At 46.6% G+C, this 16,173-nt stretch overlaps 1 protein-coding gene across 2 annotated transcripts in view; it reads left to right on the top strand.

The window, feature by feature from the left end:
* Positions 1-243: 243 nt before the first annotated feature.
* The window catches only part of Chst10 (carbohydrate sulfotransferase 10), a 30,537-nt gene continuing 14,607 nt past the window's right edge, over positions 244-16,173 (top strand). The window contains exons 1-3 of one of the 2 annotated variants that reach the window (XM_034521900.2): positions 244-522; positions 2,416-2,521; positions 13,826-13,957. In XM_034521900.2, the coding sequence (XP_034377791.1) occupies positions 2,500-2,521; positions 13,826-13,957 (154 nt within the window). In that variant the 5' untranslated portion in view covers positions 244-522; positions 2,416-2,499. Of the gene's footprint in view, positions 523-1,497; positions 1,517-2,415; positions 2,522-13,825; positions 13,958-16,173 lie in introns of those variants that run through there. The other variant, XM_076915016.1, reaches the window with a different exon arrangement.

Here is a 16,173-nt window from a genome sequence, read left to right on the forward strand (position 1 = left end):
TTTTCCCAAGTTAAAAAAAAAATCTTTTAAAAAGAATGCTTATTGATCTATTTATGTGTTTCATTATCGTTGACATTGTTGCGTTTTTCCAAGTTTTGGGTTTTCTTTGCCTTCTCGGAGGTGTTTTCTGGCGCGGTGTGCCTGGGTTGGTGCATCTGTGGAGGCCAATGGGGACCCGGAGGCCTGGGATGGTGGGTGCGCGGTGCCTCCTCCTGGCTTCCTGCAACGTGGACGCGCGCGCGCGTGCACAGCGGTGGCGGCGGCGACGCGCAGGACCGGGCCCACAAACCCGGGCTGCGGTGGGCTGCGGTGGGCGGCGGTCTTGCACCCATCAGCTCGCACGCACCCGGCTTCCTCCTTCCGGCGTGGCTGCATCCCTGCACCCTACGGGCAGGCGGGCGAGCAGCGGCGCGGAGGTCTGGGCGGGGCCGGCCTCCCTGGCTCCGGGGACGCCCACAGGCCCCGTGAGGCCGGAACAGAGCGCTGGCGGCGGAGAGGAGCGCGAGCGCCGGTGCACCGAGGGTGAGCTGGGAACCCAGGGGTGGCGGGTCTCAATGAGGTGCGGTCCCCCACTCCCATGCCGGGTGGACAGAAGGGTGATGGAGTCGGTTTTCCTCAGCTAGCTACCTCGGTACGTGCTGGGGCGACTTAAAGACGTCGCTGGATGGAGAGATTCCCAGGAAGAGCCTTCATCACTTAATTATGCAACAAGGCAGCGTCCTTGTGCCGGATGCTTTGATGAATGGAATCGGTGATACTTGAACCAGCCATCATCTACCTTTGCCATCCTGGGCTAGAGACTTGAGTTTGTAAATGGGGGCTGGGGTGGAAAGAGGAGAACGTTTTCCCACTTGGGTCCCGGGAGCGTGCGGGGAAGGAAGACTGGAGGGAGGAACCTGTGCAGCCTTTCAGAGGGAGCGCATGGTTGAACTCGGCTTCTGGGGCTCTAGGGGAAGGAGCTCTGCCTGCAGGTCCTGCATACTGGCCCTAGACCTTCGCCACCAAGAGGTCTGTCAGAAGTTGGAGGTCTAGGCATCGATTACTGCACTTTCTGGCTGGAAAGATGAAACAGGTTTTCCAAAGGCTGGTGCTTTTTCGCTCTCCAAGTCCATTCAAGACAGGAAAGGGCAGGGCAGTGAATACAAAGTAGCTCAGCCAGGTTCTGGTTAGCCACAAGGAGTTGGGTTATTACATTGGTCTGTTGGAACTGCCAGAGTAAGGAATATCTTGAGACCTTCTTAAAATGAGACAGCTCAGCTTCGTTCCGGCCTGCTGATCACCAGCCACGACTTCATCTTTTTTAAATGACTGGGTTAAAAAGAAAAGACACAAAGAAAGAAATGGCTTTCTATCTTCCACGGTCCCCAGGATAATTAGGACATAGTTTATCTTGAAGCAGAATTGAAATTTCAAGATGAAAAGAAAAATCATGAATGTTTGTTCTTGACCCTTGAAGAACAGAAGAAATTCTCGAGAAAGCTTTATCTTCCCGGAAAGGAAAATAGGGTTCTGTTTGGTTGGTTGGTTTTTCCTTTTGCAAAGTTGAACAAAGAGTATCAGAAAACACTTACAAATAATCTGTGCCACTTGCAGTAATATGTGGGTCATTTTTGAAGCTTGAGGAGATTATACAATAAAGAATTAGGAGAGAGCCAGGAATGCAGTGGGGAGGAGGACTATGCAAGACCCTAAACTTGAGACCTTCCGAACCAGACAGTCTGTTTTCTCTTCACACAGTCTAGAACTGTTTAAGCAATGTGAGGTGAAATTACCTTTAATTTTAATACTGAGGTGTTTGTTTTTTAAAGAATAAAGTCCATTGTTTGTTTATTCTGCCAACAACCCTATTAAATCTGTGGTTTCTCTAATCCTATGAAATTGAGGCTTATCCCATTATCATTTATCAAATGACTTTTGTCTAGAATCTGCCATATGCTAAATAAAGCTTGAGAGAACTCAGAGTGTATCTGTCGTTGGAATAACTCATGGTGCTGTATAAAACTTAATTTACCCAACATCTAGCAAATAAAACAGTGGGATTGGATTATTCTTGGTAAAAATATTTCATTAATAATTTTAATTTTCATAGTAAATCACAGGGAGTGCTCTTAAGTAGCTGGCTCTTATGGCACACTTGAAATAGATTCTTCTTATGAAGAAATACAGATGCAACCTGCTTTCTGTGAGGAACTTGTTCTAGAAATATATACATGAGTTTTCCAAGTGACTGTTTCCCAGTAGAAACTAAGTCATATTAAGAAAATTGACCTAACTTTGAGTGGTGGTTTTGTTACTTGGTTGTGGTCTTTTGCTTTTGAGATGGGGTTTACAGAGCCTGTAGCCTGTTCTGGCTTCAAGCTGTGCAGCTAAGGATGGTCTTGAATTCTCACTGTTATTTCAAATCATTCTACACAGTAACAGAGGAACCGTAAACCTCAAGAGGAACAAGTACAGCGTGGGAATGTGACGCCTCCAAATCCAGGCCGCAGATGGTCCGTGATGGAAAATGTGAACCCGTCAGGTATTTAAGATCATGGTTATTCGATATCCGTAGTGCCTTCTTTCTCTCCTGTGTAGACATCTCAGGGAACTGATATATATTGATGAATATATACATGCACACTTAGAAATATATATATAGTGATGAATATATACATGCACACTTAGAAATGGTTCCTTAAATATAATAGGGGCATGCATTGCAGCTAGCACTGGGTCTAGCACTAGCTAGCACCTGATGTCTGTCAGCATTCTCTGTTACTCAAAGCTTCTGCCTCAGCCACTCTTGTATCTCTCACTGGACGGAGTTAGGATGTTTTCATCTGCTAACCAAGGACAACCTTCTAAAACAGGATTGGAAGGGACCGCAGCAGAGAAGACAAAGGAAAATTCTGAACTGTGAGCACTGTGAATTTAAAAGCTCAATGGTCTGTAATAGAACTGTTTATATAGACACATTCATACACTGTTCTGTGCTTTAATAAGTTGTCGTTTGATAAGTTTGTTGCTACATCACAATTCAAAACCAAAAAGTGTGGCAGGGCAGGTAATATCCCAGTGTACCAGCCTCTGGGTTTGGTTCTCTTCCCAGTGTCCTTCCAGGCCTAGCAGCACCTTGCTATTTCTTTATTGTATGAGGTTTCCTTTGTGTCTGGAAGTGTTAAAAAAAAAAAAAAAAAAAAAAAAAAAAAAAAAAAAGTTCAACATTGTAACTGTGGAGCCTGAGCTGTGTGTGCAGGAGTAGGTCCCGGCTTCCACAGCACCGGCTTCCACAGCAGGGACTTACCAGGGGCATTGACTTCCTTGTAGCTTTTGCCGTTCTAGAACCTAGACTTCCCACTCAGCTCTTTCTCATTTGCTCTATTTCTCCTGTAACCAGTTTGGTTTTTAATCAAAATTAGTTTTCTTATAGCAGAGTACACATTCAAAGATGCCGCTTCAGTCATTTTTACCACCCAGGTGTTTAGATCGAGTCATTGTAAACACGGAGCTGAAATCTGCATACAGTCTTGGTATGAGAATGTTCAGGGTTGTTGTCAGGGCTGGCGGAGTGTTCTTTCCTGTGTTTGTAATTGGTGCTGTGCTTTCACCCTTATTTATTTTGCACATACTCTGTGCATGCGTGTGTGCCCTTGGGAATCTGTGCCTGTGTGTGTGTGTGTGTGTGTGTGTGTGTGTGTGTGTGTGTTTACAAGTATGTAAAGACATACTTATTGAGTAAAATGCTGATGGTATGTTCCAGAAGTCCTCAGAGCTCTATCAGCATGTGAAAAGGAGCGGATCAATTGGGGTAATAGAAATGTATTCAAGCTTAGAGGGAGATGCTGCTGCTTGAGGGCAAACAATAGTGTTGCTGAATAGTAACTTTATGTCTTTTAAACTAGTACTGAAAAACAAAGACAAAACACCTAGGTCATGCCTCACTTAATTAACTGCAAAAAAAAACAAAATCCCCCCTATCTTTGAGAACATAGGTGCAGACTAGTGAACCATGCTGGGCAGTGGTGGCCCACGCCTTTAGTCCCAGCACTTGGGAGGCAGAGGCAGGTGGATTTCTGAGTTCGAGGCCAGCCTGCTCTACAGAGTGAGTTCCAGGACAGCCAGGACTACACAGAGAAACCCTGTCTCAAAAAACAAAACAAAACAAACAAACAAAAAACAAGACTAGTGAACCATGGTAGAAAACAACAACAAAACAGAAATCTCATCTCAGCCGGAGAGATCAATGGTCAGCTCCCACCCTACAGAACTAACAGGGAGTCTGGGATCTGGCCTGTGCTCTGTTATCAGTGCTGCCTGAACTGGTCCTCAGTAAAAATGGCCATACCTTGTTAGTCTCATGGACTGCTTGCTCCCTGCACACAGCTGTCTGTCTCTTTGCCCCACCCTTGAATGGTGTAGCCAGCAGCTCTGCATAGTCACCCTAAAGTACCTAGCTGTGTGGCCCAGAGATGGTGTCCCAGGCAAGTGGGCGTGCCCAGTGTTAAGAGTGGCGGCAGGCATGTTCTCTGCTAAATGTACCTCGCTGAAATGCCAGCTACCTTTAACACCATTTTTCCCCCGAGGCCCTAGCCTTCCCACCCGTCCTCCTCTTAGTTACTGATCTGCACAGATCTCTCACCTAGTGCATCAGCTTCTCTGTTAGCATTCAGTCCTGGAGTGGGGATCGTGCAGTTCTGGAGGATTCAGAATGGCACTTGGTATATTCCTGAATGAGAGACTGGCTAAAGCCTGTATAAACAGAGTTGACTCGGCTTCTGTGCCTCAGGACCTTTTTAAAGAGTCTTTTCTAAACCTTTTCTAACATGATGGATGGGATCAGCCTGGATCACATGGCAGGAGAGGCTTTGTGCTTCAACAGCAGGGAGACATGGACAGCTGAGACAAATGAATCTACAGGCATCCCTTTTTTAAAATGCAGGAGAGAGAAAGGTACATCCAAAGACAGTACCTGCACTGTGGCTGTCACTGGTGATGACAGACATTCTTATGTGTGCTGCCTCTCTTTTGTTTGAAAGAGAAAAGAGGTACAGGCATCTTCTGGGCTCTGTTGGTTTTTCTCCCCAGCTCTCTTGCTCCGTACAGTCACCGGTTCTGTATGTGGATTTTCAGAGCCCACCCTCGGGCTCGTTGGCATCTTGGCTTGTGTACCACTTAATGACTGGAAGGAGGAAGGCTCTGAAGATGGATATGCCAGCTCCCTGGGGCGGGGGCTCTGTGTGCAGGAGCACGCTGTGTCCAGAGCCGTATGAGGGACACTCAACTCTGCCACCACCATTAGCTGCAAGTGACATAGTGAGGTTGTATTGGCTTCTCGAACAACGAGGAGTTAATTACAGCAAATGCCAGGTCTTTGGAAGGCTAATTATCACATATTTACAGGGATGCACTAGCCTTTTGTGGAACCCTGAAGGAAAGCTACATGCTAGGTCCTGGTCCCCTTGCAGATGGACATTGTGAGCCTGGACCTTGACAGCTTGAGATAGTGGCAAGCCCCAGGGAGAAGATCTGTATTTGGGGACATGGTTCAAAGAATAGGGCATACTTAGAGAAGTGAGGCTGAAGGAATTGGGGGGTACTTTTTTTGTTTAGAAAATAAGACACATTGTCATAGGGTTTCTTTCCCCGTGGGCAGCAAATCTTAACTCTACAATGTGTACTTACCCATAGATGGGAGAGCTGGAAAAGAGTCTACTCAGGGCAGTGATGGAAGATGGTCTTAGATTCTAACTAAACCGTTTTTGCAGCCATTTATCAAGAACACACTTAATTCAGAGCTTCAGTTGGCTGTTGTGGCTCCATGAGATTTTACAGCTGGTCCTGAAAATGGAGGGAGAGTAGCCATTACTCTGGAATATGCCAAGGATTCGAATTTTAACAAGATCCCCAGAGGATTCACGTGGACACTGAAATTTGAGGGAAGCCTGGTGGGTAGAGGGTGGCAAGACCAGCAGTCCCCTGTCTCAGATGGTCATGAGAATCTTGTACAGAGCTTGGAAACCTGCTTTGACATCACCTCCACAGACTTGTCCATACCCAGGGCATTGCTGTTTGTCAAGATCAATGTGACGATTCTAATATAGAGCCAAGAGTGACAGCCACTGCCCTCAACATGAAGCCAGACTCATTAGTTAGATGCTGCTGTAATCAGCAAGGAAATCACACCATAGTGAGCTAGGCACGCCTTTCTCTAGGACCCATCAAAGCCTTACATACCCTATTCTGTGTGTCTTTTTACTAGCTCACTCACTGGTGTGACAGGGGTGGGGCATGCTTGCATGTATGTACAAATATAGTGAGCCCAGAGGTGAACCTTGGGTGCCATTCCTTGGTTTTTATTTAATTGATTTAATTTAACCTATGTATATGTATCCCATTGGTAGTCATTGTCTGAGGCAGCCAGTCGAGGGTGTCTAATCACCCTCAAACTTGAGCTAGAAGCGGTTGTAAGCCAATATATGTGCACATTGGGAACCAAACTTGTATTCTCTGCAAAAAGCAGCAACTGCTAAGCCATCTTTCCAGCCCCTACCTTGTTTTGGTTTTGCTTTTGTTTGAGACTGGATCTTTTATTGACCTGGAGCCCACTGACCAGTTAGGATGGCTTGCTCGTGTGTTCAGGGACCTTGCTGTTCTGTCTCCCCAGCGCTGGGATTGCAAGCCTGCGTCTCCATGCTCAGCCCTTCTATATGGGTTCTGGAGATCAGACTCTGGTCCCCATGCAACAAGCACATGGCTGGCTGAGCTTCTCCCCAGCGCCTCCCTCTGGTTTTTAGAGATAGAGGTGTAGGGCAAGCACTTGGTCAGGTTGGGTTATACTGATTAGAATATCCTCTCCTCTGCAAATGGAAATGGGCCATCGTCAAATGAACTCTTTATATCTTTGAGCTTTAAAACAAAATTTAAGATCAGACCATCCCACTCCACCAACCCCCTTTTCTGTATGTCTCTCTTCCACGTCAGGAAAAAATGGGATCCCGTAGCAACTGTTATGGCTGGTGTTTGCTGAGTCGCATTTACTGTGCTGCAACTGTGTCCGGGGCCATATGAGCCTCTTCTTAAGTTAATCACAAGCGTGTTTCCTGGCATGGAACCTGTCCTTTTCCCTCCTCTGGCGAGGGCCCTCTGCCCAGGTCATACCCTCCTGCAGTTTCTTACAGTACCACCTCTTTCCAGTATCATCAGGTACCATCTTTCTGCTTCCTGTGGGTTTGTTAGACTTGAGATTCTATAAGGACTCGTGAGACTGCCGTATCTCTAACCCCATTTTATCAGATGAAAGAACATATGCTTTCTTGGTGAATTGGAGAATGATCTCTTTTTTTAATTACTTTGTCCATTAAACTTGCATACACAAACATATGTCCATGCCAAAAAGATAAAGTAAAACACAGCTGTCACTTCAAAGGAAATAAGATATAGTTGTTCTGGGGATCGGGAGATGGCTCAGCAGTTAAGAGCACTGGCTGCTCATCCAGAGGACCCGGGTTCAGTTCCCAGCACCCACATGGCAGCTCTGCGACTCCAGTTCTGGGGGATCGGAACCCTCCCATGAACGCAGGTAAAACCTCATGTCCATGAGATAAATCATTAAAGAAAGTTGTAAGAACAAAGAAGTAGTTGTTCTAGGGATGGATATGAATGATCATAGCCTGGGGACAGTGATTCAGATACCACATTCTAACTAACAGTCTCATCAAGTTTTCTAGAACAAATAAAACCACATATCAAGACCGTTTTCAAATACATCAGCATCATCCATTCGGGCTATGGCAAAGTAGGGCAGTCTCTGCTGTAAGCCTCCATCTGATGCTAGCTAGTGGCATTTTTAGCCTTCCAGTTGGTGGTAGTTAGGGGTCTGACTATACAGTCACAAGCATGTGAGGTCATACAGAGCTGGGATGTATGTGAGTACTTTGCATGCTGCAGATTGTCCGAGGTAATCTGCCTGGAAACCTGTGGCAATCTAGCTCTCTGTAGTCACTGAAGTTTATTTTATTGTCTTAAAAAGATTTATTATGTCTGTGTATGCGTGTGTCTATGTGCTTGTATGTGCATGTGCAGGTGCCCACAGAGACCAGACGTTGTTGTTGAATCCCCTAGAGTTAGAGTTACAGGTGACTGGGAGTTGCCCAACGTGGGTGCTGGGAACTGAACTCGGGTCCTCCAGAAGAACAGCCAGTGCTCTCAGCAGCTGAGCTGTCTCTCCAGCCCCTTGTCAAAGTTTTAAATCAGAACAGTTAACATTGGTGTGGCTTCCCCTCCCCCCACCCATGGGAACTTTCCAGCCACCTCACATCTAAGGGCCCTATGTTATAAAGAAGAGTAAGTAGGAACCAACGAGAATGTGTTTTTGAGAGAGGACCAGGCTACAGTGGCACTGGCTGGCTCACACTGTATGCACCTGGGAGCCAAGGTCTTGTTTATCTTTTAACACTGTTACCATGACTCACAGTGGTTTTCCCTTGTGTCTCTGTTAACCACTTTGTTTTCTCAACTATATGCCATGAGGTGAGAAACTAAATATTGTGTGTCTCCCCCTCCCTGGTCTAACACGCTGTCGTGTGCCGGAGGGTGAGTCCCTTGGGCAATAGAGTCTTCCTTGCCAGCCTGAGTTAACTGCCTCACCGTTTATCCTGTCATAGGAAAAAACCCACCTGCCTCATCTGAGGCTTTGTGTCTGGTATGGTTAAAGTAAAGTAACTCAGACACACTGTCAACCTGCTTACAGCAAGCGCCCTGTTTCCTTTAAAGAAAACCCGAATATTTTCAACAAAACCATAGTGTAATGTTTGGGAAGGGTGGTTTTTTTTTTTTTTTTCATATTATTCTCTACAATTTAGGTGTAATTGCTCATTTTTTAAGCAAATAAGGACTAAGGAAGAAAAATATGTATTTGCTAAATATTCTGATGCACATTGACTTTGCCAGCTCGTCATTTTCTCCTGGCTGGAAAAGCACTTACTTCCTTTTCCCATGCGGTAAAGAAACCGTGGCTAGTCCTAGTGAAGTAGAAAGAATTAACCAGCAGCTAAAAGCATCAGGTACGTGCTCATTGGTGGCATTCTTTGACATTTTATTCACATATTTTTTTTTTAACTGTGAGAAGGTTTTGTGCTATTGGAAAAACTTTTAAAACACAAATATGTCTAGAGTGAAAGTAACTCTCCCTCAACTGTTCCAGGGTACTTATTCTGTGTGTTATGGGTGTGCATAGCACATAGCCACATTCTCTCTCGTATAGTATGTATGCATGTCATTTTTATTAACAAATAGGGTCAACTCCGGTCCTATAACCCCTTTCCTACCTGCTGATGGTATATGTCCACACTGCTTCTGTCCAATAGGCTTGCCATGTAACATAGCGTTTTCTTCTGAATTTTAAGTTCAGAATTTTGAATTTTGGATGCCCAAAAGATTTCATAACTCCCCCATCAGCAGTTTTAAATTTTATTTTATTTTTATTTAGGCACATGTCTGGGTCTGTGTGGGTATGCGCACATGAATGCAGGTATTGACAAAGGCCAGAAGAGGGTATTGATAGGATCTCCTGGAGCTGGGATTACAGGGATTATGAGCTTCCAGATAGGAGTGCTGGGAACCAAACTCAGCTAGCTCTTCTGGAAGAACAGCAAAAGCTCTTGAGTGCCAAGCTGTCTCTCCAAATCAGTAGCGGGTTGTAAATTCATGGTGATTCAAGCACATGCACGTACTATGACTTAGAAAGTATAATCTGATTTCGAGTAATGTTGAAGTTCTGAGAGTCGTGCATGTTCTGGTGTTGGTTACTGGGCATCACACTGGCAGCCTCTCTCGTGTGGATGCTGGAGTCCCGAGTCTTCAAGGTGGCATTGTGCTTTAGAAAGACGAAAACGTAGGCAAGCTGCTTCCTGAGTTCTCTGCATGAGGTGCTGTTCGAGTTGCTGGTGCAGTAATTGGTTGGCACAGGCTCATAACAGGGGGAGGGGGAAGGGGCGGCAGGCTGTGCTTAGCAGAAGACAGGGGCCGCCAAATGAGAGAGACCCATGTTGGGACATCAGTGGGCTAGTGATGAAGGAAGCTGGCCCTTCCTCTACTCATGGTGTCAGGAGCAGATCTCAAACATCAATTATAAAGAGTCCATGACCAGACATGAGGTCATGGGCCAGCAGCAGTCTAGTCTGGGCATCTGTTCTTAAGACACTAGTAAGAACTTGGCACTGGTGTTCTTCTTAGAGGACCAGTTTGAAGAGGAGTGAGCATTTGTGCATATAAACTTACTTCATGCCCCAGAGGAGCCCCTTGTGTCTTAAGGAGGTGAGTTGTTAAGTAGGCAGAATGGACCTAGGAGCCCTGCGTATACTTCTCTTCCTCTCCCAAGCCTGCCCAGTAGCTGGGCTGGGAAGGGACCGTCTTAATGTCAGCTCCGAGGATGTTTTACACACATTGCACTGGAAATTCAACTTTGTGGAAGATAAAAGAATACATTGGGTGTTTCTGTAAGTTTTGTGACTAGTCTGGGGGTAACTGGAACAGGCTCTTCTGTGGGAGCCCAGACATGTTGGCACATGTACAGATGGCAATCTTCTTATAGGGATGAGACATTTGCTGCCCAGACAGCCATTCACATGTCTGCAGCCACCCAGCCAGGCAATGAGGAAGATAGACACACCCTAGTCCCAGTCCTGGGGGCAGGGGCGTGAGCTTACTTAAGAAAGCTGTAGGGCAGGCATGGCTGGGCTTTCCAGCCTCTGGCTGTGGAGTTCCTCCCTGCAACACCGGGTGTGTCAGCATGGCTCTGCACTGCAGAGAACTCTTTCTCCATCCTTTCCAGGCTCCATGGGAACACAAATAAAACCTCTTCAGAAGGCCATTTCCCACTGAGATTAGATTCTTTAACTATCACCCCAGAGCCTGATGCCAGGCACAAGGGTACTTAGGGACCAGAATGGCCAGGTGGTACGTGAGGAATGAACAGAGCAGGAGGCAGAGTGGTCAATACCCAGGTGTCCCATCACCTCCACAGAGTGAGTGAATCTGTTTGGGGGAGGGGGAACCCAGTCCATCATCTGTGTTCCCTTGCTCACCGTCCATGACTCAGGAGAGTGGGTCATTCAGCACAAAGACCTCTTTGTTCTGGACCACACCTAGCTCACTGAGACTCACTCTGGCCTCTCTACTCTCCTGCTGCCTACCAGCCTCTGGTGCAGGATCTGTCAGCAGGCCACCCGGGTCAACCCATGGGGATGCCTCCTCCAAGTGTCATTGTCTTGAGGAGAAGTTGAGCAGACTTGGGGCTGCAGGATCTAGCACATCATAACCCACATCTCTCTGCAGGAGGGAAGAGCAAGGACTCCGCCTGCTCTCTTGTCTTCATGGACACATTATACAGCTGTACTTATCTCCACATTAGAAGAAAGTAGAGTTATCTGGAAAGGGTAGCAAAGGGTTTCTCAACCTGGTTTGCTAGGATCTGCAATAGGGAGTGGGTACCTGACCGGGGCCAGCAGGTCATTCTTCAGTGCCAGGGTCCTAAGTGGGAGGGCCAGGAAATGAGAAAGAAGATAGGAAGCTGGGGTCAGGGGTCCTTACACAAGCTGTGTCTTATGCCAAGCAAGCTTATTAAGAAGTATGGGGTCAGGCTGGAGAGATGGCTCAGTGGTTAAGAGCACTGACTACTCTTCCAGAGGACCTGAGTTAAATTCCCAGAAACCACATGGTGGCTTACAACCATCTGTAATGGGGTCTGATGCCCTCTTCTGGTGTGTCTGAAGACAGCTACAGTGTACGCACATACGTAAAATAAATAGTTTTTGGCTTTTTTTTTTTTTTAAAGAAGTATGTCTTACATACTATACCACATTAAACAATGGGACAGCGTCAGCAGGAAGCTGATTGGTGTTGTACAAGGAGAACACAGGATACATCAGGAATGTCAGAGGCTGAGCACACAGCAATTTGAGGACTGATAACCGAAGCCCCTAAGGGTAGAAAGAGTTAGGTTCTCAAGATCCAAAGCCATAGCACTCCCAAGACCCTGGCTCCAGGCCATTTCTGGCTCTGCCAAGCATGCTCTTGGTTTAGAGAAGGAACTGTGGTCTTTCTCTATACATCAGGGCCTCAGGGAAAGCCTTGGGCCCATCCAGCCCTCGACACTAGTCCTTTGTTGGCAAGAGTTTCATTTCGTGTTGATTCTGGGTGCATGAAGGCCTCGTGTGTGTCAGAGGTGGGATATGGAGACTCATCAGGAGAGCTAGCGGCTGAGAGCCAGTCTGAAGTCAGGCACAGGCTGGCCTTAGAGGGAAGTCTAGGATTCATTTCATTTTGCACTGAGCCATGCCAGTGAGGAGGGGAGAGAGAAAGAGACTTCCAGGAGACTGGGGCAGCCTACCCCAGGCAGTTGAGGGATTTGGCATGTATCCTAACAGATGAACTGCAGACACTCAGTTAAATCTAGATTCCAGGAGGCAAATAGCTTTTTTGCTCCAGGCCATGTCCCATGCAACATTTAAGATGTGTCTAAAATTTATATGTTGTTCCCTAGAAACTTAATACGGTGTGTTACATTTCTATGTGTTTACTCTGGCAACCTCGCCTGGGGACGCGCCAGAAGCTCTAGGCCCAATATACAAGCACAGAAAAAAAATAGAGATTGCATTGTTGAGTAGATCTTGTAAAGGTACTTATTTATGGAAAATGTAAACTTAACCGGACTCCTATATTTCTGTATAATTTGCCAGCCATGCTTGGAGACCCCAGAAGACACGCTGGGCATTACTCATAGGTGCCTGAGTGTGCCTACAAGACACCCTAGAAAGGTACAGGCGGTGTGGGGGGTGGCAAGCTCCCTGGCATAGCTGCATTCACACAGGCTGTCAGAGAACCACTCACAGGTGCTGTGGAGGAAACTGGCCTGCAGATGACTGGTCCCAGTGAAGCTCTTGAATACGGCATCGGGAAAGAAGGAGGGTTATTATTTTCTGGGTCTTGGCTGAACTGTGACTAGGCAGGGATGGGAGGCTACCGCTAAAATCACCCACTGTTAGCAGCAGCAGGCTAGAGACCAGTTCTCTTGTCTATATTGATGGCCAACCACAGTCAGCTGGTGGAAAACAGCCCAGTTTGGTCTCTTAACATGGCCTCATCTTGCTCCAAGATGTGCCACTTGACTGAAACATGCCTGTTTGTCTCCTTCTCATGCTGAGGATTGATGGTGACTCCCTGAGTGTGTCTTTGTCCCTTGTGTGTCTTTGCAGCAGAGAGTGAGGACCAACAGATATGCCATACCTCAGTTCCCAGGTGATAATACAAAGCACCCACCTCCACTGGTCCTCCAAGGCAAATGATCTTTTGGCTATAGAAACAGATGTTACTTTTCTTAGATTCTCTGTGTGTGGATACACCAGGTCCACCAGTCAGCATTTTAATCACAGCATCTCCTGCTTGCATCAGCATGCTGTTTACACTGCAGGAATTACCCTCTATCCCGGGCAGGCCTTCCAGATGGTTCCTCTTAGGCCTTTCCATGAGGTTCTTGTGACCTTGATCTGGAAAGACAGGACTCAGGAGGCAGATCTACTGCAGTGAAGTCTCAAAGATTCTGGGATGAACTTGTTCCTTGTTATTCCCATCCACTGGGTATTGGAAGTTGATTTGATTGTGAGATGGGCCCTTCAGTAGTATTCGCTAAGTATGAAATGTTAAATTAGCTATCAAGTCCAAATACCTACTGTAGCAAAGTGAAAGTGTTCACATTGATATTAGGTCTTTTCATTGAAATCGCCTGTGTTGCTGTACACCGTTTTATTGCTCAAAGTAGCAGAGGCATCTCCCTTGTGTCTTCCAGGAAGGATCATCGAATGGCCCCTGTCTGACAACATGCACCACCAGTGGCTCCTGCTGGCTGCATGCTTTTGGGTGATTTTCATGTTCATGGTTGCCAGCAAGTTCATCACGTTGACCTTTAAAGACCCAGATGGTAGGTATGCTTCATGGCACAGTGGATTTATGGCTAATGGAGTCCTTCTCCCAATTCTGTTTCCAGGCACCAAGCGTAGTGGGTAGCTGTCCTGACCAAAGTGGCTTCCAAAGTCTTCATGTGACAGAAACCAAGGGGAAGTGGGAAGGAAGATGGGTAGGGTGAGTTCCTCCTGATGAGGTGCTTTCTTTGTGGCTGAAGCCACTGGGTCACCTTTAAGATAAAGATGCTTCCTTCCTGGAGCACTTCTGAGCACCTGGTAGCAAGGAGTGCCACAGGCTCAGCCAGCCTCAAGTCCTAAGACACACAGCCATGGTTGTTCAGCTTGCAGGAGTGCCAGCTGTTTCACACTGTGTGATTGATGGTCATCGCTGGCATATTGGAAGGAGATTGTTTAAATGTGAATGTTGAAGCTCAGTTGTAGGACGGCATCTCCCTTACTAGACAAAGACTCACAGAGGAGGCAGGTGAAGAGCGCTGGATTTGGTCTCAGCCAACTGATTCTGCTGCGTGTTTTTGTCATTTGTTAGCCTAAGCTTTAATGTTCCCTTACAAAGTGGACACACTCCCTGCTCTGACATTACCAGCCGATTCTTTACTCCTCTCTCTGGGATAATTATCAGGAGTTGAGGAGAGGAAGGGACACTTCGTGGGACAGATCATTAGTGGTGTAGATTGGCCAGAGATGCAGTTCTGCATCCTTCTGTGCTTCACAGCTCATTCGAGGCTTGTCTCCACCAGCAATGTTTCCCGCTTCTAGTGGCTGTAGAAGCCTATAACATAGTAGTTGGAACAGTTGGCTATGAGCTCCTTTACACTCCCAAGAACACCTGGTATGTTCCTAGCTATTCGAAGGGCACCCCCCTTCTCCATCTCTTCTGTCGCACCCTTCCTGTGGAGAAGGAAAACTGTAAGCAGACATGCAAGGGGAATAGGGAAACCCGATGTTAGCCCAGGCAGTGGTCCTCAGCATAGTTTGCACTAAGGGATGATTACAGACACTCAACATAGGGCACCGCCTGGCTGCCGTTAACAAATCCCGTCATCTTTCTGAAGTCCTTGGGAGACAGCTGATGGGGTCTGCACAGCCTGGTGAAGGGGTGTTACACTTACTGTGTTACTGTGTTGGATATCCAGAGCCATCATGGGGTGCTTAGAACCAGGGGCTCCATCAGAAGAGTGAGTTTCAAGTCTTGGAACAAGGTTGGGGTTTGAGCATCGATCTCAGTGTCACAGTCAGGAGACTTTAGCAGTTTCAGCACAGTTGATATTGGTGTGGTGACCTCTTATAAGGACATGTGTCACCTGCCAGGTTTTGTAATCTCTGCTGAGGACAGATGAAATTTCTATTTTACTGAATATTTATTTTATTTTCTATTATTTACTGAGATGGGCACCAGTCCCACACGTGGAACAGCTGAAAAGCTGAGAGAGCATGCCACAGAGACTAGCACATGACTTCTGAACCCTGACCTTAACTCTTAGTGAGGAAGGCCCAGAAGGATGAGTGGGGTGATTAAAGTGTTTGTAGTTTAGTTTGTTTTAAAAACCAGGGCAGTGCATGCTATATATCAGTGAGACATCTGTCAGACATAGTTAAATAATTTAAGCCTGGTGACACACATCTTCTACCCTAGCTACTCTGGAAGCTTATGCTGGGGATTGAGCCTCTGAGACCAGATAGACTACAATGAGGCTCAATGTCAAAAAAGAAAACACACACACACACACACACACACAAAATAACAACAACAAAGGAAAAATAAGAGTTAAAATACACCCTTGAATTTTAATATTCTCTGATAGGAGCTTTTAAGGAATACCTTCCCAGTGGGCTCTGGTAAAGGCAGTGTCACTGTGCTGGACATGGCCGTGCCATGGCCAGATCTATGTTAGCTGCTCTTAGGAATAGCAAAAAACTTAAGAGACATTTAAGGTAAGAAGCCAAGAAGAAAACTGACAACCTTCACTTAGGAGAGGTCAGAGGACAACTTGTAGGAGGTGGTTCCCTTCTTCCACAGTGTGAGTCCCAGGTTGGGCTCAGCTCATCAGGATGGCAGCAGCCATCTTGACCCACCAGGACACCTTGCTCACCAAACAGCTCTGCCTTAAGGTTAATGATAGAAGGCAGTTCCTCTACACGCTGACACTTGGCCATGAAGTTCAGGGGAGGATGCTGTCACCCCAAAGTATGCTGTAAACGAAGACATCACAAG

The sequence above is a fragment of the Arvicanthis niloticus genome, chromosome 17 (genome assembly GCF_011762505.2).
Source record: "Arvicanthis niloticus isolate mArvNil1 chromosome 17, mArvNil1.pat.X, whole genome shotgun sequence".
NCBI classification, from domain to species: Eukaryota; Metazoa; Chordata; class Mammalia; order Rodentia; family Muridae; genus Arvicanthis; species Arvicanthis niloticus.